This window comes from Pelodiscus sinensis, chromosome 24, assembly GCF_049634645.1.
Source record: "Pelodiscus sinensis isolate JC-2024 chromosome 24, ASM4963464v1, whole genome shotgun sequence".
Lineage (NCBI taxonomy): Eukaryota > Metazoa > Chordata > Testudines > Trionychidae > Pelodiscus > Pelodiscus sinensis.
Window position 1 is genome coordinate 11,645,701 of NC_134734.1, and position 24,528 is coordinate 11,670,228.

Sequence of the window (24,528 nt, forward strand, 5' to 3'; positions counted from 1 at the left end):
AGGGGAGCTGTATCCCCACAAGCTAATGGCCCAGCTGAGCCTACTAGCTGTGGAAATTGTGGGGTGGTGGTGCCGTGGGGCAGCCCTTGCCAGGTGTCCAACATGTTGCAACCTGTGGGGGTTGGGGGCAGGCTACAGCCAGAGCACAAATCCCTACACAGCCCCGGGGGGGGGGGGGGCGGGTCAGTGTGACACAGCCCCCCCCCCCCCGTGTATCCCCCCCGGCAGTCACATGACCATGGTTTATGTTTGCTTTCTCTTTATAAAAACCTTGCAAAGGCAGGACTCTAACCCCACCCCCCACCCTCCCAGTCCCAATAAATTAATGGGGCACCATCCGGGCATTCCCCCACCCTCAGATCCCTTGAGAGGTGCTGGGGGGCCAGGAGAGATACCAGGAAGGGAGGGGGGGAACGGTCACAGCTCAGGATGAGCATCAAGGGGGCGCTGGCTCAGGGGAGGCTAATGCAACCCCCAGCCCCAAGGCATGTGGGGGGCTCTGCTGAGGTAGATCGTCCCAGACCAGGCCGCTCCTGTGCCCCCCAGGCAGTGCCCGCTGTGCTGGGGGGACCTGGCAGTGGGGAGAGTTGGCTGGGCTGTTCCCGGCCTGTGGCAGCGTCCGTGCCCGGCGGGGCCCCGGCTCAGGCGGAGTTGGCCTTGGCGTGTGTGGCGTGGCGGCTGAGCTGCAGCTGGCGGGCAGCCTGCAGGAGCCGGTGTCTCTCGCGCAGGTTGCGCCGGCGGACGTGCTCGTTGGTGATCTCCCGCACGTGGCTGGCCGGGAACCAGCCCTTGCACCCGTCAGCCAGACGCAGGCCCTGGCACCAGCCTGAGGGAGGGAAGGGAGAGGGGAGCGCAGCTGGCGTGAGGCATCGCCACCGGCCCTGCGCTCGGCACATTCCTGCCACCATGGGGGAAGGAGCCACGCCTGGGGGAGGGGCTGTGGCTGCATGAGGGGGACAACAGCTGTGGGGCAAGAGGCCCTAAGGATTTTGGGTCATGGGGGGCTGGAGGAGCAAGGGGGAGAGGTTTCAAAATGGGGCAAAGCACAGAGCAGGGAGAGCCAGCGGATGCCTGGCTTTGATCCAGCTCCCCAGAAGGCAGGGCAGGGGCTCTGTGGGCTGGACCTGAACCCCCCCCCCCAGGCATGGGGCTCCAGGGGGCAGCAGGGTCCTCACCCTCACTCGTCTTGCGCAGCACGTTGACAATGTCGAGCGGCTCCAGGCTCAGCTCGTCGGCCTGAGCAGCCTCGTAGGCCTCCACGCACTGCACCTGGGGGCAATCTGGGGGGCAGAGAGGGGCAGGTGAGACCCCTGGGCTGCCAGAGCTCATCAGGGAACCCAGTCGTCCTGGCTCCCAACACCCTCCTACCCCCTGCTCTAACCCACCAGCCCCCTCTCCCCTTCCCAGAGCCAGGCAGGGAACCCAGGCAGCCGGGCAGGGCAGGTACCCACCCCAGTCCTCGTAGATGGTTTCCTGGGGCTGGTTCCGGGGGGCACCATGCTGGGGGAAGGCCTCCATCCATCGGTGCATGTCCGACCTAGGGAGAGGTAGACTGAAAGGAGGAGCCCTCATGCCCCACCGCCCCGTCCTCAGTGGGGAGGTCCCGTCCTTCCCCCCAGGCTAGCTACAGAGCCCCCTCAGGAACAGGGAAGGAAACCCTGCCCCCTGGGAATGGCCCCCCCGCCTGACTTGGGGGGGGGCCTGTCTTCTCCCTCCCCGTTTGTCTACTCCCCAGGGACCCCTCCCCAGGTACTCCCGGCCTCCCCATGCCCCTCTGCCCACCTTCCCCGTCTCTCCGGGGTCTTCCACTCAGTTGCCCCACACCCCCCCGGCTGCCTCCCCATGACTCTCTGCCCACCTTCCCCGTCTCTCCGGGGTCTTCCACTCAGTTGCCCCACAACCCCCCAGCTGCCTCCCCATGACTCTCTGCCCACCTGCCCCTCCGTCTCTCCAGGATCTTCTCTATGCATCCCCCCCAGTGTGCCGGACCCCTGCCTGTAGTCCTTTCCCCACCCAGCTGCCCCACAACCCCTGGCCTCCTCTCTGGGCCCCCGCCCCGCACTCACTGGTTGGGTGCCCGGCAGAGGCGCTCGGAGGCGCGGCCCTGGTGGTTGTGCAGCAGGGTGAGGTAAAAGGCCTGGGCCAGGCCGGGGACTGGGGGGGGGTGCTCCACCCCCTGCACCGACACCAGCGACCGGTGCCCGTAGTCCAGCACCACGTAGCGCTCCGCGCTGGGGGAGGAATGGGGCATGAGCGTGCGGCTGGACACCCCCCGTCGCAGCCCCCACACGGCCTCCCCCTCCCCTTCAGTCCAGCCGCCCTCACCGCTCACAGGCCCTCTGGACATCCCAGACACCCCAACTCCCAGCCCTCAGCACCCACAGCTCCCTTCTCTCTAGATACTCCCACCCAGGAGCCTCTTTCCCCACCCCTCCCAGAACACCCCCAGCCCCACCGTCTCCAGAGCCCGCAATGCCCCTCAGCCCCACACCAGCCCCCTAGCCCCTCCCAGACTGCCTCCACCCCCTCCCGGAGTTTCCAGAGCCCCCCACAACCTGACTCCGCCCCAGACCAGCCCCCCTACCCCACTCCTCTCAGACCAGCCCCCTAGCCCCTCCCAGACTGCCTCCACCCCCTCCCGGAGTTTCCAGAGCCCCCCACAACCTGACTCCGCCCCAGACCAGCCCCCCTACCCCACTCCTCTCAGACCAGCCCCCTAGCCCCTCCCAGACTGCCTTCAGCCCCTGCCCGAGTTTCCAGAGCCCCCCACAACCCAACTCTGCCCCAGATCAGCTTCCCAGTCCTGGACCCCTCACTAGGCCATCCTATCAATCCTGTCACCCCGGCCCAGGTCCCCCCTCTCCCCCGGCACCTCCTGCCCAGCCTCCCGCCCCGTCTCGCAGCAGGCCCTGCCCCCAGCTCCCAGGCCCACCTCTTGCGCTGGGTGACCAGGAGCAGGTCGGTGAAGAGGAAGAGGTAGATGGGCACCGTCCGGGCCTTGGTGCCGAAGAGGGACCCGCGGGGCTGCACCTCGGCCAGCTGCCCCTGCTTCTCCAGCCGCCGGCTCTGCGAGATGATGGGCACCGCCTGGGGGAGCAGAGCCAGGTCAGAGCCATGGGGGGGCAGGACCCAGCAAGTGCTGGAGAGTAGAGATGGCAGGGGAGGGGCAAGACCCCCCAGCACAAGGCGGGGGGCAGCACCAGAGCCATGGGGGGCAGAACACATGGGCTGCCCTCAATGGGGAGGGCGAGTGCGAGAGGGGAGACGAGATGGGAGGGGGATGTCACACAACCAGACCCCCCCAGCAGAGCTATGGGGGGGCAGGCCCTTAGGGACAGGCAGGGGTGGAGGGCAGGAAGAGCAGAGTCCTTGGGAGCAGAACCCCTCACCCCACCCATTGTCCCTCCCAGCCCCTCGGTGGCACCTTGAGCCGGTCAAAGTCGATGCGCCCGGCGATCTGGATCAGCTCCTCCGTGTGCCGCATGCGCCCCACCTCCGAGTTGCACTCCTCTATGATCTGGGGGCAGAGCGGGGTGAGCGGGAGACAGAGCCAAAGCACCTTCCCCCCTTCCTCCCTCCTGACAGGGGCGTCAGGCAGCCCTGGCAACTACCACCCCCCCGGCTTACCTTGGAGACGCAGGCCAGCGCGTCCAGGGCGTTGCGCTCCCGCTCCGAGCCCTCCTCTGCCCGGCGCAGGATGTTCTGCAGCAAGGGGGGAGCCCAGTGAGATGGGGGCAGAACACAGGACTCCAGGTCCCCCGCCCCCCACTTCCCTCCCAGAGCCGGGCAGGGAACCCAGGAGTCCTGGCTCCCAGCCCCCACGACTAACCACCAGCCGCTCTGCTTCAGCTCCCGGATGCCGGGTCCCTACCTCAAGCAGCATCTTGATACGTGTGATACGCTGGAAGGGCAGCAGGAGGAAGGAGAGCAGGGGCAGGCGCTCGCACCGCGGATGCTCCTGCAGCCGGCTCAGTGCCACCGCAAAGGGTCCATTGCGCTCCCTGTGCCGGGGGAAGGGTGAGACGGGGCCAAATCCCCTGCCAGCCCCTGCCCCTACCCTGTGCCAGCCTCTGCCCACCCCTACCAGCCCCCACCCCACCAGCCTCTGCCCACCCTCTACCAGCCCCCATCCCATACCCCCACCTGCTGCCAGCCTCTGCCCACCTTCTACCAGCCCCCACCCTCTGCCAGCCCCACCTTGTGCTCCTGGACCCTGCCCCTACCCCCTGCCAGCCTCTGCCCACCCTCTACCACCCCCCATCCCACACCCCCATCTGCTGCCAGCCTCTGCCCACCTTCTACCAGCCCCCACCCTGTGCCCCCATCCCCTACCAGCCCCCTCCCCACACCCCCTGCCAGCCTCCGCCCACCACCACCCTACAGCCCCACGCCCTGCCAACCCCCCCATGCTTCCATCCCCTGCCAGCCTGTACCCTGACCCCATGCCCCGATAGCCCCTCCCCCATGCCCTGTGGCCCCACCCCTGCCCCACGCCCTGCGGCGCGCACATGAGGGCACTGTACTCCCGCTCCTGGTAGGGCTGGTTGCGCACATAGTCCACGTAGGCGGGGAAGTCGCTGCGGGCGTGGGCCACCACCACGTCGCTCAGGTCGCGGATCTGCAAGCTCTCAGCCACACGCTGCTCCAGCGCCACCAGGAACCTGCCACAGGAACAGAGGGCATCAGGGCCGGGCCGGGCCGGGCGGGGGGGCACCAAGGGACTGGAGAGGCAAATGGTAGGGCTCCAGGTGGGACATGCCAGAGGGATCTAGGGGTGACCTGCTGGGGAGACATGAGGGAGAGACACTGGAGGTATGGGGGGACACACTGGGCAAGACACTGGAGGATATGGGGGGAAATGGTGGGGATACACGGAAGACAATGGGACATGGTGGGGATACACGAGGAGACACCGGGGGAATATGAGAGACATGGTAGGGATACATGGGGAGATATGGGGGACATGGTGGAGATACATGGGGGGAGACACTGGAGGATATGGGGGGGACACTGGGCAAGACGGGGATATGGGAGGACATGGTGGGATATACGGGGGGACACTGGTGAGATATGGGGGACATGGTGGGGATAGATAGCTGCAGCGGCACAGGAGGCAGCAAACAGAGTTGAAAACAAGTTTGAGTGGGAGTTCTGTTGGAGGAGAAGTTTGCATTTGGATTTGGATTCGTATTGTTTGTATGTATAGAGGCTTGTAGGGGCAGTGTGCTGGGAGAGAAGCTGAGCCCTGATTAGTCCTATAAAGGTAGTCTTCTAGTCAGGCAGCGACATAGATATCAAACGGGGGAGTTTGGATATTGGGACTTGTTTGGGGTTTGTTTTTGCTATGGAGGGGGTGTTTTGGTTTGTTTTTGTGTTCACCGGACTAATAGGATTTTGGTGAGAAAGCAGATAAAACAGAGAGGCAGTAGTGGCCATGGCCCAGGTAGTAGAGAACACAAGGAGGAGGATTAGATGTGGTAGCTGCAGTAGGTACATGATTCTGGAGGGGGTACCTGAAAGGAGTTTTGTTTGTATGAAGTGCCGCCTGATAGAGCTGATGGAAGAAAAGATCCGAGGACTGGAGATGCAGGTGGAAACTCTGGTCGAGTTTAGAAGGGGGTTTGAGCAGATGATGGAGCAAAGGCATGACGTGGCTGAAGGGGAAAGCTTAGATATGCAGATGGAAGCAGGATCAAGGGCCTCAGAGCGGGGACTGCTGGGCGAAGAAAATAGACAGTGGAAGCATGTGACTAAGAGAACCAGGCAGAGGAAAAGATGGGTCAGTGAAGGAAAAATAGAGCTCAAGAACAGGTATGTGGAGCTCTATTTTTCCTTCCATAACAGCTCTATGTGGAGCTGGAGAATGAAGAAGGGGCACAGTAAGTAGATAATGAAGATAGAAGGTTAAGGAAGAAGAGAAGAGTGGCTAGTCCCATAGATAAAGGGGAAGAGTTTATGGAGCATTAGGAGGATATAGGATGGGTTAAAGAAGATTACAAGGGAAAACAGGAATGGCAAGGACTTGCAATCAGAGAAGCAAGAGATAGACCAGAGAATCGCACTGTCACTAGGAAAAGGCAGGTCTACGTGATTGGGGACTCCTTATTGAGAAGAATAGACAGGCCTGTAACCAGAGCTGATCCAGAGAATAGAAGGGTGTGCTGTCTGCTAGGTGCTAAGATACAGGATGTGGAACTGAGGTTGAAGAGGATTGTTAAGGGAGCAGGAAGGAATCCATTAAACATCCTTCATGTAGGAACAAATGATATGGCTAGATTCTCGCTGGAACGAATTAAGGGAGACTATGCTAGGCTGGGGAGGACGCTCAAGGAAATTGAGGCTCAGGTGATCTTTAGTGGGATTCTGCCTGTTCCTAGAGAAGGGCAACTAAGATGTGACAGGATTATGATGATCAATAGATGGCTTAGGCAGTGGTGGTATAAGGAGGGCTTTGGGATGTATAGTCACTGGGAGGCATTTATGGACAGAGGACTGTTCTCTCAGGATGGACTTCACCTAAGTAGGGAGCAAAATAGACTTCTAGGATGGAGGCTGGCTCAACTGATTAAGAGAGCTTTAAACTAGGAATTTGGGGGAGATGGTTGGGAGATGTCCAGGTAATCTCTACGCCGGATTTTAACACTGAGAGGGAGGAAAACGAAGTAAGGGTATGTCTACACTACCACCCTAGTTCGCACTAGGGTGGTTAATGTAGTCATACGGAGTTGCAAATGAAGCCCGGGATTTGAATTTCCCGGGCTTCATTTGCATGACCCCGGGCGGCACCATTTTTAAATGTCCGCTAGTGCGGACTCTGTGCCCGCGGCTACACGCAGCACAAACTAGCTAGTTCGGACTAGGCTTCCTAATCCGAACTAGCTGTACGCCTCGTGGAATGAGGCACACGAATGCGAGGAGCCTAGGTAACAAAATGGAGGAACTAGAGCTATTGGTCCAGGAAGTGAAACCAGATATTATAGGAATGACAGAAACATGGTGGAATACTAGGCATGACTGGAGTACAGGTATTGAAGGGTATGTGCTGTTTAGGAAAGACAGAAATAAGGGTAAAGGTGGTGGAGTCACATTGTATATCAAAGATGAGGTAGATTGTAAAGAAATAAAAAATGATGGAATGGAGAAGACAGAGTCTGTTTGGGCAAAAATCACATTGGGGAAGAAAACTATCAGATCCTCCCCTGGAATAGTGCTTGGGGTGTGTTATAGACCACCAGGATCCAATCTGGACATGAATAGAGACCTCTTTAATGTTTTTAATGAAGTAAATACTCATGGAAACTGCGTAATCATGGGAGATTTCAACTTTCCAGATATAGACAGGAGAACAAGTGCTAGTAATAATAATAGGGCTCAGATTTTCCTAGATGTGATAGCTGATGAATTCCTTCATAAAGTAGTTGCTGAACCAACAAAGGGGGATGCTATTTTAGATTTGGTTTTGGTGAGTAGCGAGGACCTCATAGATGAAATGGTTGTAGGGGACAACCTTGGCTTGAGTGATCATGAGCTAATTCAGTTCAAATTAAATGGAAGGATAAACAAAAATAAATCTGAGACTAGGGTTTTTTATTTCAAAAGGGCTAACTTTAAAAAAATTAAGGAAATTAGTTAGGGAAGTTGATTGGACTAAAGAAATTATGGATCTTGAGGTGGAGGAGGCCTGGGATTATTTTAAGTTAAAGTTGCAGAAGCTGTCAGAAGCTTGTATCCCAAGAAAAGGGAAAAAAATGTATAGGCAGGTGTGTTAGACTAAGCTGGATTAGCAAGCATCTCAGGGTATGTCTACACTACCCTCCTAATTCGAACTAGGAGGGTAATGTAGGCATACCGCACTTGCAAATGAAGCCTGGGATTTGAATTTCCTGGGCTTCATTTGCATAAATCGGGCGCCGCCATTTTTAAATCCCGGCTAGTTCGAACCCCGTGCCACGCGGCTACACGCGGCACGGAGTAGCTAGTTCGGATTAGGCTTCTAATCCGAACTAGCTGTACTCCTCGTGGAATGAGGAGTACAGCTAGTTCGGATTAGGAAGCCTAATCCGAACTAGCTACTCCGTGCCGCGTGTAGCCGCGCGGCACGGGGTTCGGACTAGCCGGGATTTAAAAATGGTGGCGCCCGGCTTATGCAAATGAAGCCCAGGAAATTCAAATCCCGGGCTTCATTTGCAAGTGCGGTATGCCTACATTACCCCGCTAGTTCGAACTAGCGGGGTAGTGTAGACATACCCTCAGAGAGGTGATTAAGAAAAAGCAGAAAGCATATAAGGAGTGGAAGATGGGAGGGATCAGTAAAGAAAGCTACCTTATTGAGGTTAGAGCATGTAGGGACAAAGTGAGAGAGGCTAAAAGTCAGGTAGAGTTGGACCTTGCAAAGGGAATTAAAACCAATAGTAAAAGGTTTTATAGCCATATAAATAGGAAAAAAACAAAAAAAGAAGTAGTAGGCCCGCTAATTACTAAGGATGGAGTGGAGGTTAAGGATAATCTAGGAATGGCCCAATATCTAAACAAATACTTTGCTTCAGTCTTTAATGAGGCTAATGAAGAGCTTAAGGATAATGTTAACATAACAAATGGGACTAAGAATATGGAGGTAGATATTACCATATCCGAGGTAAAAGCCAAACTTGAACAGCTTAATGGGAGTAAATCGGGGGGCCCAGATAATCTTCATCTAAAATATATTAAAGGAACTAGCACATAAAATTGCAAGTCCATTAGCAAATTTTTTTAATAAATCTCTAAATTCAGGGGTTGTACCATTTGACTGGAGAATTGCTAATATAGTTCCTATTTTTAAGAAAGGAAAAAAAAGTGACCCGGGTAACTATAGGCCTGTTAGTTTGACATCTGTAGTATGCAAGATCTTGGAAAAAAATTTGAAGGAGAAAGTAGTTAGAGACATTGAGGCTAATGGAAACTGGGACAAATTACAACATGGTTTTACAAAATGTAGATTGTGCCAAACCAACCTGATCTCCTTTTCTGAGAAAGTAACAGATGTTTTAGATAAAGGAAATCCAGTGGATCTAATCTACCTTGACTTTAGTAAGGCATTTGATACAGTACCACATGGGGAATTATTGGTTAAATTGGAAAAGATAGGGATTAATATGAAAGTTGAGAGGTGGATAAGCAACTGGTTAAAGGGGAGACTACAGCAGGTCATACTGAAAGGTGAACTATCAGGTTGGAGGAAGGTTACTAGCGGAATCCCTCAGGGATCAGTTTTGGGGCCAATTTTATTTAATCTTTTTATTGCTGACCTTGGCACCAAAAGTGGAAGTGTCCTGATAAAATCTGCGGATGACACAAAGTTGGGAGGTATTGCCAATTCAGAAAAGGATTGGGATATCATACAGGAAGATCTGGGTGACCTTGTAAATTGGAGTGATAGCAATAGGATGACATTTAATAGTGAGAAGTGTAAGGTTATGCATTTAGGGATTAATAAGAAGAATTTTAGTTATAAGCTGGGGACACATCAGTTGGAAGTAATGGAGGAGGAGAAGGACCTTGGAGTCCTAGTTGCTTATAGGATGACTATGAGCCGCCATTGTGACATGACCGTGAAAAAGGCTAATACGGTCTTGGGATGTATTAGAAGAGGTATTTCCAGTAGCGATAAGGAGGTGTTAGTGCCATTATACAAGTACAAGGCATTGGTGAGACCCCATTTGGAATACTGTGTGCAGTTCTGGTCTCCCATGTTTCAGAAGGATGAATTCAAACTGGAACAGGTACAAAGAAGGGCCACTAGGATGTTGCGAGGAATGGAAAACCTGTCTTATGAGGGGAGACTCAAGGAGCTTGGCTTGTTTACCTTAACCAAGCGAAGGCTGAGGGGAGACATGATTGCTCTCTTTAAATATATTAGCGGGATAAATACCAGGGAGGGAGAGGAATTATTTAAGCTTAATACCAATGTGGACACAAGAACAAATGGATATAAGCTGGCTAGTAGGAAGTTTAGACTTGAGATTAGACGAAGGTTTCTAACCATCAGAGGAGTGAGGTTCTGGAACAGCCTTCCAAAGGAAGTAGTGGGGGCAAAAGATCTATCTGGCTTCAAGATTAAACTAGATGGCTGCGTCTAGACTGGCAAGTTTTTCCGCAAAAGCAGCTGTCTACACTGGCCTCTTGAATTTGCGCAAGAACACTGACGATCTAATGTAAGATTGTCAGTGTTCTTGCGCAAATACTATGCTGCTCCTGTTCGGGAAAAAGCCCTCTTGCGCAAATGTATTTGCGCAAGAGGGCCAGCGTAGATAGCTAAAAAGTGTTTTGCGCAAAAAAGCCCCGACGGCGAAAATGGCAATCGGGGCTTTCTTGTGCAAAACCACATCTAGATTGGCATGAACGCTTTTCCGCAAAAAGTGCTTTTGCGGAAAAGCGTCTGTGCCAATCTAGACGCTCTTTTCTGCAAATGCTTTTAACGGAAAAACTTTTCCGTTAAAAGCATTTGCGGAAAATCATGCCAGTCTAGACGAAGCCGATGGGTTTATGAAGGGGATGGTTTGATGAGATAACATGATCTTGGTAACTAATTGACCTTTCATTATCAGTGATAAATAGGTCAATGGAGGGATGATAGGAGTTACTATAGAGAACTTTCTGGGTGTCTGGCTGGTGAGTCTTGCCCACATGCTCAGGGTTTAGCTGATCGCCATATTTGGGGTTGGGAAGGAATTTTCCTCCAGGGTAGATTAGACTCTGGAGGTTTTTTGCCTTCCTCTGTAGCATGGGGCACAGGTCACAGCTGGAGGATTCTCTGCATCTTGGGGTCTTCAAAGCATTTGAAGGCTTCAGTATCTGAGGGTATGTCTACACTACCCTCCTAATTCGAACTAGGAGGGTAATGTAGGCATACCGCACTTGCAAATGAAGCCCGGGATTTGAATTTCCCGGGCTTCATTTGCATAAACCGGGCACCGCCATTTTTAAATCCCGGCTCGTTCGAACCCCGTGCCGCGTGGAATGAGGAGTAACGGTAGTTCGGACTAGGAAGCCTAGTCCGAACTACCTAGTCCATGCCGCGTGTAGCCGCGCGGCACGGGGTTCGAACGAGCTGGGATTTAAAAATGGCGGTGCCCGGTTTATGCAAATGAAGCCCGGGAAATTCAAATCCCGGGCTTCATTTGCAAGTGCGGTATGCATACATTACCCTCCTAGTTCGAATTAGGAGGGTAGTGTAGACATACCTTGGGATATAGGTGAGAGGATTATTCTAGGAGGGGTGGGTGAGATTCTGTGGCCTGCATTGTGCAGGGGGTCAGACTAGATGATCATAATGGTCCCTTATGACCTTAAAGTCTATGAGTCTATGATACACAGGGGGAGACATGATGGAGATACGCGGAGGACACATTGGCTGGCATTGGGGGGACACAATGAAAGGACACAAAGGGAGAAGCAGGATGGCTCCAGGAATGGGGGTGGGTGGGAACACGGGCTGACCTGGCGCTGACCTCCTTGACCCGCAGGATGCTGGAGAAGAGGGCCTGGCGCTCGCGGGGCACCAGCGTCTCGCCCAGCTCCCGTGACTCCACAAAGTGTTCGGCCAGCAGGCACAGCGAGCGCTGGTACGAGGCCTCTGACGTCAGCACCTCAAACAGGCTCTGCCAGGACACAGGGCTCAGGCTGGAACACGGGGCCCTCAGCAGGGGCGGGAGGAAGTGGGGCAGGTCCCTGTGCTCTCCTCGGCCACCCCACATCCCTCACCTGCATGGGGAGGCAGGGGTTGTGGGGGCCCAGCGGGGGGGTAGGGGAAATGAGGGGCACAGTGGCAGTCAGGGAAAGCTGGGGGGCAGGAGAAACCAGGGGACAAGAGAGGTGCACAGGGGTATGGAGCTACCAGGGGGGCAGGGTGGGGAGACAGGCATACGAAGGGCACAGCAGGGCACAGTGGTACTAGGGGCACAGTGGAGGGTGTGGGGGAGTACTAGGGGACAGTGCACTGGGGGGCATAGCAGGGGGCAGGGGAACCAGGGGCAAGGTGGGGTGGGGAGAACCAGGTGGAGGGATACATGGCAGGAGGGGTAGAACTGAGGCGCACAGTGGGCATGTGGGGAGCCAGGGGGCGTTGTAGGGCACAGGGCTACCAGGGGCATAGTGGGGCAGAGAGAACTGGGGGCACAGCAGGGAGGGAGGAATGGGGCAGGACTACCAGGGGGCATAAGGACCATGGCAGGGGGGCAGGAGGAACCAGGGACATTGTGGGGGGCACAGCAGTGGCAGGGGTACCGGGGGGCACAGGGCCCATGGCAGGGGCGGGAGGAAGCAGAGGCATTGCAGGGTGCAGAGATACCGGGGGCACGGTGGGGCGGGGGAAAAAGGGGGCACAGGACCCATGACGGGTGGGGGGGGGAAGGGCACCCTACCCACCTCCTGCATCTTGCGCTCCTGGGGGCTGATGCGCTCGAGCAGACCGCTGCCCCGCACAGCTGGCAGGTCCTGCCAGAGGGTGCTGCGGGGGCCCGGGGCCCCGGGGGGGGCGGCGTCGCTGTCCCAGCTGGCCTGGCTGGCGCTGCGGGACAGCGTCTGGCGTTGGATCTCCTTGCGGATGACGGCCTGCCGGTACGTCTGGTACAGGGGCTCTGCGGGGGGGGGGGACAGGGTCAGGGGGAGATGGAGGCTACCCATATTGCCCCCCATGCTCCTACCCCCTTCCACAACATCCCCCTGCTCCCAAGACCCTGATCCTCTCCCCTAGCCCCATGCACCTGCCCCTGGGCCCTTCCTGCCCTAATCCCCCACCTCCAATCCTCCCACAGAGAGCCCCTTCTTCCACCAGAGCCCCCAGAATCTTCCCTACCGTCTTGCAAGGGCAACCCCCAGCCGGGGCCCTTCGGGGATGGGCTGCACCTGTCGGGGGGGAGAACGAGATCAGAGTGAGAGAGACGGGGGGCGGGTGGGACGAGATGGACAGAAGGACTGTGGGGGACTGGGGACAGGCAGACAGATAGAGAAAGCGGCTGTGGAGGAGCAGACAGACAGGATGGAGAGATGGGAGGGACTGTGGGAGGCAGGTGGACAGAGGGACTTGGGGGGCAGACAAGGCCTGGGGGGCAAATGAAGGGATTATGGGAGCAGATGTGACAGAGATGCCTGGGGCTGAGGGGCAGACATGCGCTGGGAGGCAGACAGGGGCAGATGGGGCTGGGGGGGGAACACACACCTGTCCTCTGGCAGCTCCGGTTCTGGGCTGGGGCCATCACAATCTCCTGGGGATACAGAGCAGATGTTGGGGGGCTGTTTTCCCAAGTTGGTAATCACCTGGGGCTGCCCTCAGCACCAGTCCATGGCCCCCAGGAGCCCTGATTCCTCCCAGCTGGCCCCGAACCCGGTTCCCCCCGACTCTCAACCCACCCTCTGGGGAACCCCGATACCTGATTCCCAATCCCCTCCCCCTAGCTTGTCCCCCAAACCTCACAGGGAGCCCTACCCGCCCTCAGCCAGCCCCAAACCTGGCTCCACTCCAAACCCCACCCACCAGGGAGCCCCGATCATCTCCCCCCAGCCTGCCCACCAGAGGACCCCCAATCTCAGCCCTCCCCTCAGAACGACTCAACCACCCCCTTCCAGAGGGCGGCCACCACCCAACCCAAGATGTGGGGCATGGATGAGCTCTGCTCCTGGGCCGTACCTTGGCAGGCTCCGTCCCCCCGCACCGGGGCGCTCTCCTTCTGAAGGGACGGGAGGGGCTGAGAGGAGGGGGGCGGGGGAGGGGGTGGGGGAGGCTGGGAAGGGGGTTGAAGAGGGGGGCAGAGCTTGACAGGGGGTGGGGTCTCGGGGAGGGGCTGCACGGGGGGTGGGGGAGGAGGCTGGGCAGGGGGCGGGGGTAGGGGGCATGGCTTGGTGGGGATCGGGGGATTTTGGGGGTGCTGGGCAGGGGGCATGGCACGTGGTGTGGGTGGGATCAGAGGGTTCTGGGGGGGCTGGGTAGAGGGCGTGACACGTGGTGTGGGCGGGATCAGAGGGTTCTGGGGGGGCTGGGCAGGGGGCATGGCACATGGTGTGGGTGGGATGAGAGGGTTCTGGGGGTGCTGGGCAGAGGGCGTGGCATGTGAAGTGGGCGGGATCAGAGGGTTCTGGGGGTGCTGGGCAGAGGGCGTGGCATGTGAAGTGGGCGGGATCAGAGGGTTCTGGGGGTGCTGGGCAGAGGGCGTGGCATGTGAAGTGGGCGGGATCAGAGGGTTCTGGGGGTGCTGGGCAGAGGGCGTGGCACGTGGTGTGGGCAGGATCAGCGGGTGCTGGACAGGGGGCGGGGCACATGGTGTGGGAGGGATTGGGGGGTCCTGGGAGGGGGTGGAGGATGGGGGGCAGCCGTGCCCCCCATCTAGCTGCAGCGAGCCACGCCGGGAGCTGAGCGCTGGGCCCTGGGCCCCACGCGGAGGCTTGACTGGGATTTTAGGGGGCACAGCCGGGGGAGGTGCCTCCACCTCTGGAGCTCCCCCTTTGGCCCGGCGGGGGGGTTTGGCCAGCACCGGGGCCCCATTTTGCTTGGCCGTAGAGTGGTAACTGGTCAGCACCACGGTGCCTTCCTCGGGGGGCGGGTCGGGGGGCTTGAGGGGCGACCAGCGGGACTGGGGGGCCGGGGTGACCACCAGGAGGTGCCGGAAAGGGAGACCCTCCTCGCTGGAGGAGGCAGAGCCGTCTGAGCCTGGCTCCTCCCCCTCAGGGGCCGGCACCCAGACCAGCACCATGCCAGGCCGGCGCTGGTGGCAGCCGCAGGGGCAGCGCCGGGGGCAGGCGTACAGGGGCTCCTGGCTGGGCGGCTCCCTGCCGGCCTCCTGCAATGGACCTGCAGGGAGAGAGACAGAGACCGGGTGAGGGGGGCTGGGCACACAATGCCCAGTGGGCTCCCAGCCTGCCCCGAACCTGACTCACCAACCGCTGTTCCCAGGGGCGCCTGTGGGGGGCGCTGCTCCCCGTTCTCCAGGGAAGGGCTGGGTGCCCGGCCCCCGCTGGCCCGCTGGTCAAAGCGCCCCACAATCTTGCGTACGTTGCCTGAGCAATGCAGGGACTGGAGCTGCGGCTGCTCCCCGCAGGGGGCTGGAGTGGGGCAGGCGTCCTGGCCCGTTGACCGGGATGCCAGGCAGGGCCGTGGCCGGGTGGGGGGCCGCGGCTTCATAATGCGGGTCGGCTTCTGGGCGGGGGGCATGGCGGGAGGCAGGGGGTCCATCGATGACATGGTCACCTGCAGGGGGAGAGAGACACAGTCAGGAGGTGATGTGGCCTCCTCGGGGTAGGGCTGTGTGTACAGGGATCCCTCAGCAGTAGAGCGGGCAGCTGGTTATACACGGATCCCTCGCCTGGCGCTGGGATGTGGCCACTTCTGGGGTGGGTGGCTAGTTACACAGGGACTCCTCGCCTGGCGCTGAAATGCGGCCACCTCTGGGGCGGGATGCACAAGTCAGCAAAAGAATTTGGAACAGGAGGCTCAGAAAAGACAGAGGCAGCTGCTGGAGGCTGAGGACCCAGCCGGGATGCCAGGAACTACACCCAGCTGTCACCAGAAAAAGCAGGAGTCCTGGCTCCCAGCCCGCCCCCCACCCTTGCTCTACCCACTAGCCCCCACTACTCTCCCAGAGCCAGGGAGAGAACCCAGGAGTCCTGGCTCCCAGCCCCCCACCACTGTATGTCCATACTGCAGCTCCCGGGTGGGGCAGTGCCATGGGGCCCTGCCTTTCTGCACAGGACGGGTGACAGCGGTGGGCTGAGGCAGGGAGCGATTTGCTGTGGAGGGTGGAGCAGGCGCCAGGCAGCCCCAGTGACATGGAGAGAGGAGCGTCAAGGGCGCCGTGCTGCAAGGGGGGCCTTGGCTGAGGGGGGGGATAGCCCCTCACACCCAATGCATCTGTCTCCCCCCACACAGCATTCCTCCCCGGCACTGGCTAATCCTGCCCGGCTGCCAGCGTTAAATTTGGCCTGGATTCCCCAGCAGCTGGCGCAGGCGCTGTTGGGCATGGGGCAGGGCAGCACAAGCTCTTCCCCTCTCCAACCCAGATCACCCTCCAGCCCCACCTCCCATAGTGCAACAGCTCAGGAACGGACGGCAGGAGAAACTGAGGCACCAGGCATTGATGGACACCTACCTCCCAGGCCAAGAAGAGAACCCAGGAGCTTTGGTTCCCAGCTCTGCTGCCCCTGCTCTCACCACCAGCCCCCGCTCACTTCCCAGAGCTGGGAAAAGAACCCAGGAGTCCTTACTCCCAGCGCCCCTGCTCTAACCACCAGCCTCCACTCCCCAGAGCTGGGGAGAGAACCTGGAGTCCTGGGTCCCCCACGCCCGTCCTCTCTCGGAGATAGACTCGGGGCAGTTGTTGCGTGGCTGCAGCTGTTTGGGCTATTTCCAGCAGACCAGGAGAGTGGGGTTGTGGGGCTGCACTGGATAATACAGACGGGAAGGGGAGTGGGGTCTAGTGGCTGGAACTGTGGAGGGAAAGGGATGAGGGTGAGGATTCCTGGATTCTCTCCCTGATCCCATATCCCGGGGATGGCCGTCCATCTATCAGTGCCTCAGTTTACCTGATATCAGTCCCTACACTGGGGAGAATCACCCATGGGTGCCAGCAATGCGGGGCCCATGACACATAGTGGGTCACTCCCACCCCCGCTGAAGGGACTCTGCGGGAAGCAGGGGGGTCTGGAAGTTAATCTACAAAGCTGAGGGAGTTGACCTCCCCCCAAGTGGCTACTGCTGCCTTGCCCCCTTAAGAGACCCCCTCCCGCAGCAGGCTGTACACAGAGGGGGTGGTGACAGGAAAACTCCTGGTTTGAACCAGTCTAGGGGTTGGAAATGGCTGGTGCCCCCCTAGCTCCTCACCCCTATGTTGTCCCTGCAGGCCCCCCTCCAGCATGGAGCCAGGCCTCCCATAGCCCCACTCCACCCCATCACAGCCCTCCCCCCCAGCTCTGGGCTCACCCCTTTCTCAAAGGCCCTTTGTGTAGGCGGGCGGGCGCTCCAGCCAAGCTCCCCACAAGCCCTGGTGACTCACAGCAGGGCTCACACAGGGCCTCTTTGTACCGGGAGAACCGCCTGCGCATGGGGCAGGGAGCCCAGGCAGCACCGCAGCCTGTCCTCAGCAGCTGAGTGCATGGAAAATCTCCCTCAGCCTGGGGCACTACAGGGCTAAGGTCTCACACAGCCCCAGTGCTTCCCTAGCAGGACAGCCACGGACTTATGAGAGCCAGGACTCCTGGGTTCTACCCCCATCTCTGGGAGGAAAAGGGGGGCTAGCGACTAGAGTGGGGGGGGCAGGATTCCTGGGTTCTCTCCCTGACTCTCGGAGAGAAGTGGGAACTAGTGGTTAGAGCGGAGAGGTGGAGTCAGGGCTTCTGGGTTTTCTCCCTGCTGAAGCCTGCCAAAGAAGGGGGACAGTGACCCCCAAGCAGAGAGGAGAAGGAGCCCCTGGGGGTGTAGATTGCTGGACTGGCCCTTCATAGATCTCCCACTGGGCAGGGGGTATGTGCTGGAGGCCTCCTACAGAGCCCCAGTGGGGAGAGGAATACAGGGACATCCCCCCCTCTCCCCCCAAGCAGGGAGTGGAAATGCGACTTTCCGCAGACAGGAAATGGAAAATCCACAGCCTCAGGCACGGGAAGGGCAGGAATTTCCGGGGGAGGGTTGCCCTGGCCCCTCCCAGCTCCAGATTATACCAGCAATAAGGAACCCAGGCAGGGAAACTGAGGCAGAGTCAGGGGACAGGATGGAATGAAGTGCACAGAGCTGGACATAGAACCCAGCAGTCTGGGCTCCCCCCACCATCTCTAACTATTAGTTCCCACTGCCCTCACAGAGCCAGGAATAGAACCCAGGAGTCCACACAGAGACAGCTCTAACCACTAGACCTCATGCATGCTCTGCCCCTGGGAGGCTGTGACGTCTGAGTGAGTTTCCTGTCCGGACTGATTTAGCTCCCAGGCCGGCTGTCTGCAGAGAGCCCCCACCCCCTGCCTGCAGCCACATCCTCTTTCACCCCCACCCTATACACACAGAGCTTTGGATCCCACAGCTCCTTCGGAGGCCTCTGTGCTCTGTGCTGCCCCCGGCCAGCCGCTTTTGGCACTGCACCATGTGTATCTTAGACCCCGTAGTGCCCAAGGGGGATTTCCCCACAGCTCTGTGGGGGCTGCTCTGAAGTTGTCAGTCCCCTCCTATCACTGGATGGGCTGGGACACTGCGCCAGCACTGAACTGACCAATCAGCTGGAAGAGGGGGCACCCAAGCAGCAGGAGAGGGAGGGGGAGGGACATCACCCTGCACTATGCACACTGAGCCCAGGTGCAGGGAATCCGCAGCCCTGAGCACCAAGCAACAGTTCTGTTGTGAGTGTCTGGAGACATGGGAGGTGCCTGGGTTCCACTCTCTAGTCTGGGAGGGGAGTGGGGTCCAGTGGTTGGGGGGAGGTTGGGAGCCAGGACTCCTGGGTTCTCTCCCTGGCTCTGGGAAGGGAGTGGGGACTAGTGGTTAGTGCAGTCAGGATCACAGCTGGGAGAAGGGGGAAGGTCTGTACCTTGTGGGGAAGAGACCCAGGAACTCACTGCAATACAAAGGGTGGAAGGGGAATGGGTTGGGACAGAGCCCCCAGGGTCCAAGCTCCCAGCATGCCCCCCCACACTGCTCAAAGCGCCCCTCGCATTGAGTGCCCCCTTCCTGCTGATGGGTTGCTGGGCAGCCTGCGGCCAGCATGGTGCCCCTATTCCAGGGCACCCCATTGCTGTTCTGGAAATAGCAGGTACCCTGAGAGCTCCAGCACAGCTCTCAGAGCCAGCAAGGAATCCCCTTCAGGAATGATGGGGTCTAAGATACACAGCGGCCTTCCCAGAAGACCCTAAGCTACAGGGGCAGGCCTCTCTGCAGACACAGAGCTGGCCAGGGAGTTAAAACAGTCCCACCAGGAAACTTGTTCACACACCACAGTCCCTAGGGGCAGCAAATGCAAGAGATCGAGTGATTAGAGCCATGCCAGAGGGGGAGCCACAACTCCTGGGTTCTCTCCGTGGCTCTGTGAGGGGGGTGTGGGCTAGTAGTTGGGGCAGGGGGTCTGGGAGCCAGGACTCCTAGTTTCTGTTCCTGGCTGCCATGAGAATTCACCCATGCCCTTTGGGCCAGTGACAGCTTCTCTTACAGTCTCTGGGGATCCCTGGCTGGAGATTTGGGGGTGCAGCTGGGAGAAGGGGGGAGCCTGGCCCTTGGGGGGCAGAGATCCAGGAACTGGCTTGCATTGGAAGGGGACCACATGGTGATAGAACCCAGGAGTCCTGGCTCCCAGCCCCCCATCTTTAACCACCAGCCCCCACTCTCCTCCCAGAGCCAAGTATCCAGGGTCCCGGCTAAGCTAATCTCCAACATAAACAATGGAGAGACCCCCCAGCCCCTTACAAACATCCCCCAGCCCCAGGATTTCTCCTGCTCCCCAGCCTGCCAGCCCCCCGCCTGCTCCCGGCTCCTCTCCCCCCACCCTGTGTGAATCCATCACAGGGCCATGTGGGGCAGGGGAGGGGCCAGCTGCCACCTTTGCCACCCCTGGTTTCCAGCCCCCACCCCAGCTCACCCCGAGCCAGCAGTTGCTCCGGTCCTTCCCCGACTGATGCTGCGATTCTGCTGACAGTCCCCCCCCCCACACTGCTTCCTCCGCCCTGATTTCCTGCCCCCGCCCCTTGCTGGGGGAGGGCTGGGAGCCAGGACTCCTGGGTTCTCTCCCTGGCACCCTCCCTCCCACCACCCCGCAGCCTGAGCTTTACTCCTACCAGTGAGGGGGAATCAGTCTCCAGCCTCACTTGGCACTAGGACTCCTGGGTCCTCTCTCTGCTCCTCCTGGGTACCTGGTATCCAGCAGAGACTGTGGGGTGGGGCATGGAAACCCAGACAACAGGCCAGCCAGCAAGATCCCAGCCAGCACGATCTGCAACCAGCCCCGCTGGGGGGCCCTGTTGTGCTGCAGGGGTGCCTGGCATGGGGCAGTTTGGTACGGCACTGGGGGCAAGCAGGTATAATGAGCGGGGGTAGAGGAACATCCCTGCACATTCCCCCATCAGTCTGCACTCGCACAGCAGGCAGAGCCTGTCCAACCCCCCCGGCTCAGCTTCCTGCTGCCCCAGCCCAAGCCTGCTCTGAAAATGCGGCCAGCTCTGGGATGGAGACCTGGCTGGGACAGCCAAGGGCAATGCCAGGGGTGGAGAGAGAACGCTGGGGGGAGAGCACCTCCTACTTTGTCCCCGCTCTGCATGGCACCCCTTACACACCCCCACCCCCACCGCACCACGCCGGCCAGTCTTGACACACAAGAAGAAACTTTCCCTCCTGTGTCAACACCCAAGGGTGTGAGGCAGCGTCTGTTCCCGGAGCTCAGCCAGGTGGGCCAGCCCCGGAGCCTCACACCCATCCTGCCCTGCTCAGCGCCAGCCTCCCGTCTCTTAATGCCACAGAGGTGGCTTGGGGTTTGCCAGGCCTGATGTGAGCCCGCCCCACAGGAGATCTGGGGGCGTGGAGAGAACCCAGGAGTCCTGGCTCCCTGCCCCGCTGCGTGCGAAGGTACCTGCCCACCGCGGGAACTTCTTCCCCATTCCGGCAGCAGTGAGAGCTTGACTCACTTTGTGTCTCTCACTTCCTCCTTCACCTGCTCTGCTGACTCCTGTCACTGCCCCCCCCTCTCATATTGTGGGGTTGCTGGGACAAGCCCCCCCACATGCCTGGGTGCTTCCCAGAGTCCACACAGAGAAGGCCTGGGAACCACTAAGGGCAGCAGCACGGAGCCCCGTAGTGCCAGGGCATAGGGGTCAGCACTGACTGTCAGAGAGAGACCCCTACTGCCTCCACCCACTCCCTGCAGCCCAGCGCCCCCTACTGCCTCCACCCGCTCCCTGCAGCCCAGCGCCCCCTACTGCCCCCTGCCCGCTCCCTGCAGCCCAGCGCCCCCTACTGCATCCACCCGCTCCCTGCAGCCCAGCGCCCCCTACTGCCCCCTGCCCGCTCCCTGCAGCCCAGCGCCCCCTACTGCCCACTGCCCGCTCCCTGCAGGCCAGCGCCCCCTACTGCCCCCTGCCCACTCCCTACAGCCCAGCGCCCCCTGCCCACTCCCTACAGCCCAGCGCCCCCTACTGCCCCCCGCCCCCTCCCTGCAGCCCGACGCCCCCTACTGCCCCCCGCCCCCTCCCTGCAGCCCAGCGCCCCCTGCCCACTCCCTGCAGCCCAGCGCCCCCTACTGCCCCCTGCCCACTCCCTGCAGCCCAGCGCCCCCTACTGCCCCCTGCCCGCTCCCTGCAGCCCAGCGCCCCCTACTGCCCCCTGCCCACTCCCTGCAGCCCAGCGCACCCTACTGCCCCCTGCCCACTCCCTGCAGCCCAGCGCACCCTACTGCCTCCCCACCCCCTCCCTGCAGCCCGACGCCGCCTGGCGCTGCCCTGGGGCACTGGGAAGCCTGGCCACCCGTGGGGACACAGCTCTAGAGGGAGAGACCCAAACCCAGGACCTGTCAGCCGGCAGGGACCCACAGGAGCTCGGCGGGGGAGGGGGCGACAGCCTGGCCGTGCTGCAGACACTGGTTGGGTGCCGGGGTAGGGGGCCGGGCAGGAAACGGCCCCCGCCCAGCGGCGCACTGCGGAGGCGCCCCCGCCCCATCCTGCCCCGCTCCCCCGGCTCTGCGGCGAGACCCACCTTCGCTCAACGTCGGGGGCGCGGCCCGATCTGCGACTCAGGAGCCGGGTGCGCACTGGGCGCCGGAGCCGGGGCGCGGGTCTTTCTCCGGGTCCCGCCCGGCGCTGCAGACTCAGGCCCCCTTTGTCCCGCACACGCCGCCGGGCTGCTCCAGGCGGCCGCAGCCTGAGCTCGGGGCAGGCGCCGCCGCCTCCATGTGACGGGTTCGGGACCGGGGGAGGAGCCGGGCTGGGGAGGGGACTCGCTTCCTGGCTCCCCCCGGCCTGGAACTGAAGGGACTCCGCCCCCCAGCCCGGCACCGCGCCCCCCAGCCCAACACTGCCCCCCCAGCCCGGCACCACGCCCCCCAGCCCAACACTGCGCCCCCAGCCCGGCACCGCGCCCCCCAGCCTAACACCGCGCCCCCCAGCCTGGCACCGCGGCCCCCCCACCCATGTGTCCCTGGCCGCACCCAGTGCAGCGATTCTCCTTCAGGAGAGCTTTCCCAGTTCCCTTCCCTGCCTGCTGGGGAGCTCAGCAGGGGACACCGGGCTGCAGAGGGGGCGGCGGCTAGCAGAGGCCGCTGGGCTGCAGGGAGTGGGGCAGGGCTGTTGAGGGGCCTGCAGACCCCAGCTTGGTTGCTGGCCCCCCAGTGTGGGGGGCGGGCTAGGAGCAGAGATGCCACAAAGTGGGGGGTTTAATTCCCCTTGTTATGTTGCATGTGAGGTCTACTGTCCTATGGTAACCCCACGTGTGTGCCTCAGTTTCCCCAGGAACTGCACCAGTGCCTGGATGGTAATGGGAATTTTCGGTGTAAGAGCCTCCCTCACATACACAATGGCCGACCCCCTTTACAGCCTGCATCCGGGATGGGAGTGTCACCAGGTGACACCTTTTGCCCGGGAAGCAGGAGAAAGGCTGGAGGAGGAGCCTGGCTGGGACCAGGAGCCAGTCAGCCTGGGCTGGCTTGGGGCACAGTGCAAGAGCCAGGCCCTAGCTCTGGGCCCCACCCCCCAAGATGAATGACTCTGACTGTTCCTGGTTCCTGAGCTGACAAGTCTGTTCTATGCTGTGTCCTTGTCACCTAATAAACCTTCTGTTCCACCTGCCGGCTGAGAGTCAGAGCTGGCTGCAGATGGGGGTGCAGGGCTCAGTGACTCCCCCACACCTTGGTGACAGGCTCAACAGGGAGCACTGAGCTGCAGTGGCAGCAGGGGATGCTGGGCTGCACAGAGCTGAGTGGGGACAGCCGGGGGTGCTGGGCATTAGAGAGCAGGGCAGGGCAGTAGGGGGCACTGGGCTGCAGGGAGCAGGGTGGAGTTTCATTGTGGGGGCTGGGTTGCAGGGAGCAGGGCAGGGTAGCAGGTGGCACTGCACAGGAAATGGGGCAGGAGCACCAGGGGCGCTGGGCTGCAGGGAGTGGGGCGGGCACTAGGGAGAGGGCTGCAGATCCCAGCAGAGGTGCTGGTCCTGCACGGTGTGGGAGCTTGGGAGGGGTATCTGCTCCCTACGGTGGATGCATGTAGCAGGACGAGGAGGACGTGGGAAATCCTGGTCCTGGAGGAATCTCTGTGTTGGGGGCCGGAGGGTGACTCCATTTGGCTGGGCGGTGGAGGGGGATGTGGCTAGGATCTGAGGCCCCCCACTGAGCCGCAGGAACAGGTCCTGGAGGAATCTCTGCGCTGGGGTCAGAGAAGAGCCAGGCGCGGGGTGCAGAGGGAGAGAGGCCAGGCACTACAGCTGTGCAGCGTGACTGTGGTGGGGCCAGGATCACTAGCCCTGTGGGTACCGGCATGGGGGACACACAGCTTTAACCCTGGGCTCTGCAGTCCAGGGTCATGGCCAGGATCAGATGCTGCCAGGCCAGTTTGCTGAACGAGAGGCTCTGGTGCAGCCGGGAGGCCGGGCTGGGCCACACACTGGCTCCGGGGAAGTCCGGGGGGCAGTGGGGTCGCAGCAATGCCCACAACCCAGGCAGCGCAGCCTTGGTGAGTGGCCGTGTGGCAAACACCAGTGGAGGTGACTCTCACGGGGCTGCTCCAAAGTTGTTCCGAAAGCCGGAGGCTCCCTGAGCAGCCCAACCACTGTAGAAAAAGGGCCTTAGGGTTACACCAGCAGTTCCTTGAGGACAGTGGGTTCCCAGCTCTACCCCAAGGTATGGGCACCCCCAGGAAGCAAAGGCTTCTGGGTAACTTGCCAGTGCATTGTGGGGTGCAGCGGCATAGACCCCTACCAAACAGGAGGAAGAGGCACCCGGTGCATGATGGGAGAGGCCAGAAGAATTGGCAGAATGAGCCCAGCACTGGGAACAGGCGGGTTCCAGTGCACACAAAGACACAGGGCTAGGGACACACACTGGGACAGTGGCCATTCCCTTCCTGCACCAGGCTCAAAGTTGGGAGCGTTCTGGACATGGATTCTCCAGTAGCGGGGGCAAAGGACAGCTGACTCCCCCCCGGGCATCCCATGAACTGCACCCCCTGCCCTGGGGTAAGCTTTTCCCTTTTCTAGCCAGGGGAAACTGAGTCATGGGATGCATCCCTGGGCACACAGTGAGGGCAGAGCCAGGCACAGAACCCAGGTATCCTGGTGCCTCATGCACACTCTAACCACCAGCCCCCACTGTCTTCCCAGAGCCAAGAGAGAACCGAGGAGTCCTGGCTTCCAGTCCCCACCATGTAACCAATTGGCCATGCCACCTCTACCCCCTGCCTGTTGCCAGTTACCCATTCAGTAAGGCCCATGCTTGTGGGCACCCAAACCAGATGTGGCCTCCCACACCCCTGGCCTCCTGTGCCTGGGGCCACCAGGAACTGCATGGGGTGCAGCCATCTGATGTCCTGCTGGTTCACTGTGGTGTTACCCAG

General features: G+C 60.2%; 1 protein-coding gene across 1 annotated transcript; it reads right to left on the reverse strand.

Annotated features, from left to right (window-relative positions):
• Positions 1-78: 78 nt before the first annotated feature.
• LOC102444238 (rho guanine nucleotide exchange factor 15-like) lies at positions 79-19,727 on the reverse strand. The gene is made up of 16 exons (XM_075907144.1): positions 19,581-19,727; positions 14,911-15,220; positions 13,667-14,824; positions 13,199-13,244; positions 12,836-12,885; positions 12,406-12,617; positions 11,479-11,639; positions 4,509-4,661; positions 3,872-4,001; positions 3,628-3,702; positions 3,425-3,517; positions 2,933-3,087; positions 2,067-2,231; positions 1,452-1,537; positions 1,176-1,280; positions 79-826 (listed from the first exon to the last, which is right to left on the reverse strand). The coding sequence occupies exons 2-16, from the start codon at positions 15,212-15,214 to the stop codon at positions 642-644; spliced, it is 3,078 nt and encodes a 1,025-aa protein (XP_075763259.1). The 5' UTR covers positions 15,215-15,220; positions 19,581-19,727; the 3' UTR covers positions 79-641.
• Between the last annotated feature and the right edge of the window lie 4,801 nt (positions 19,728-24,528).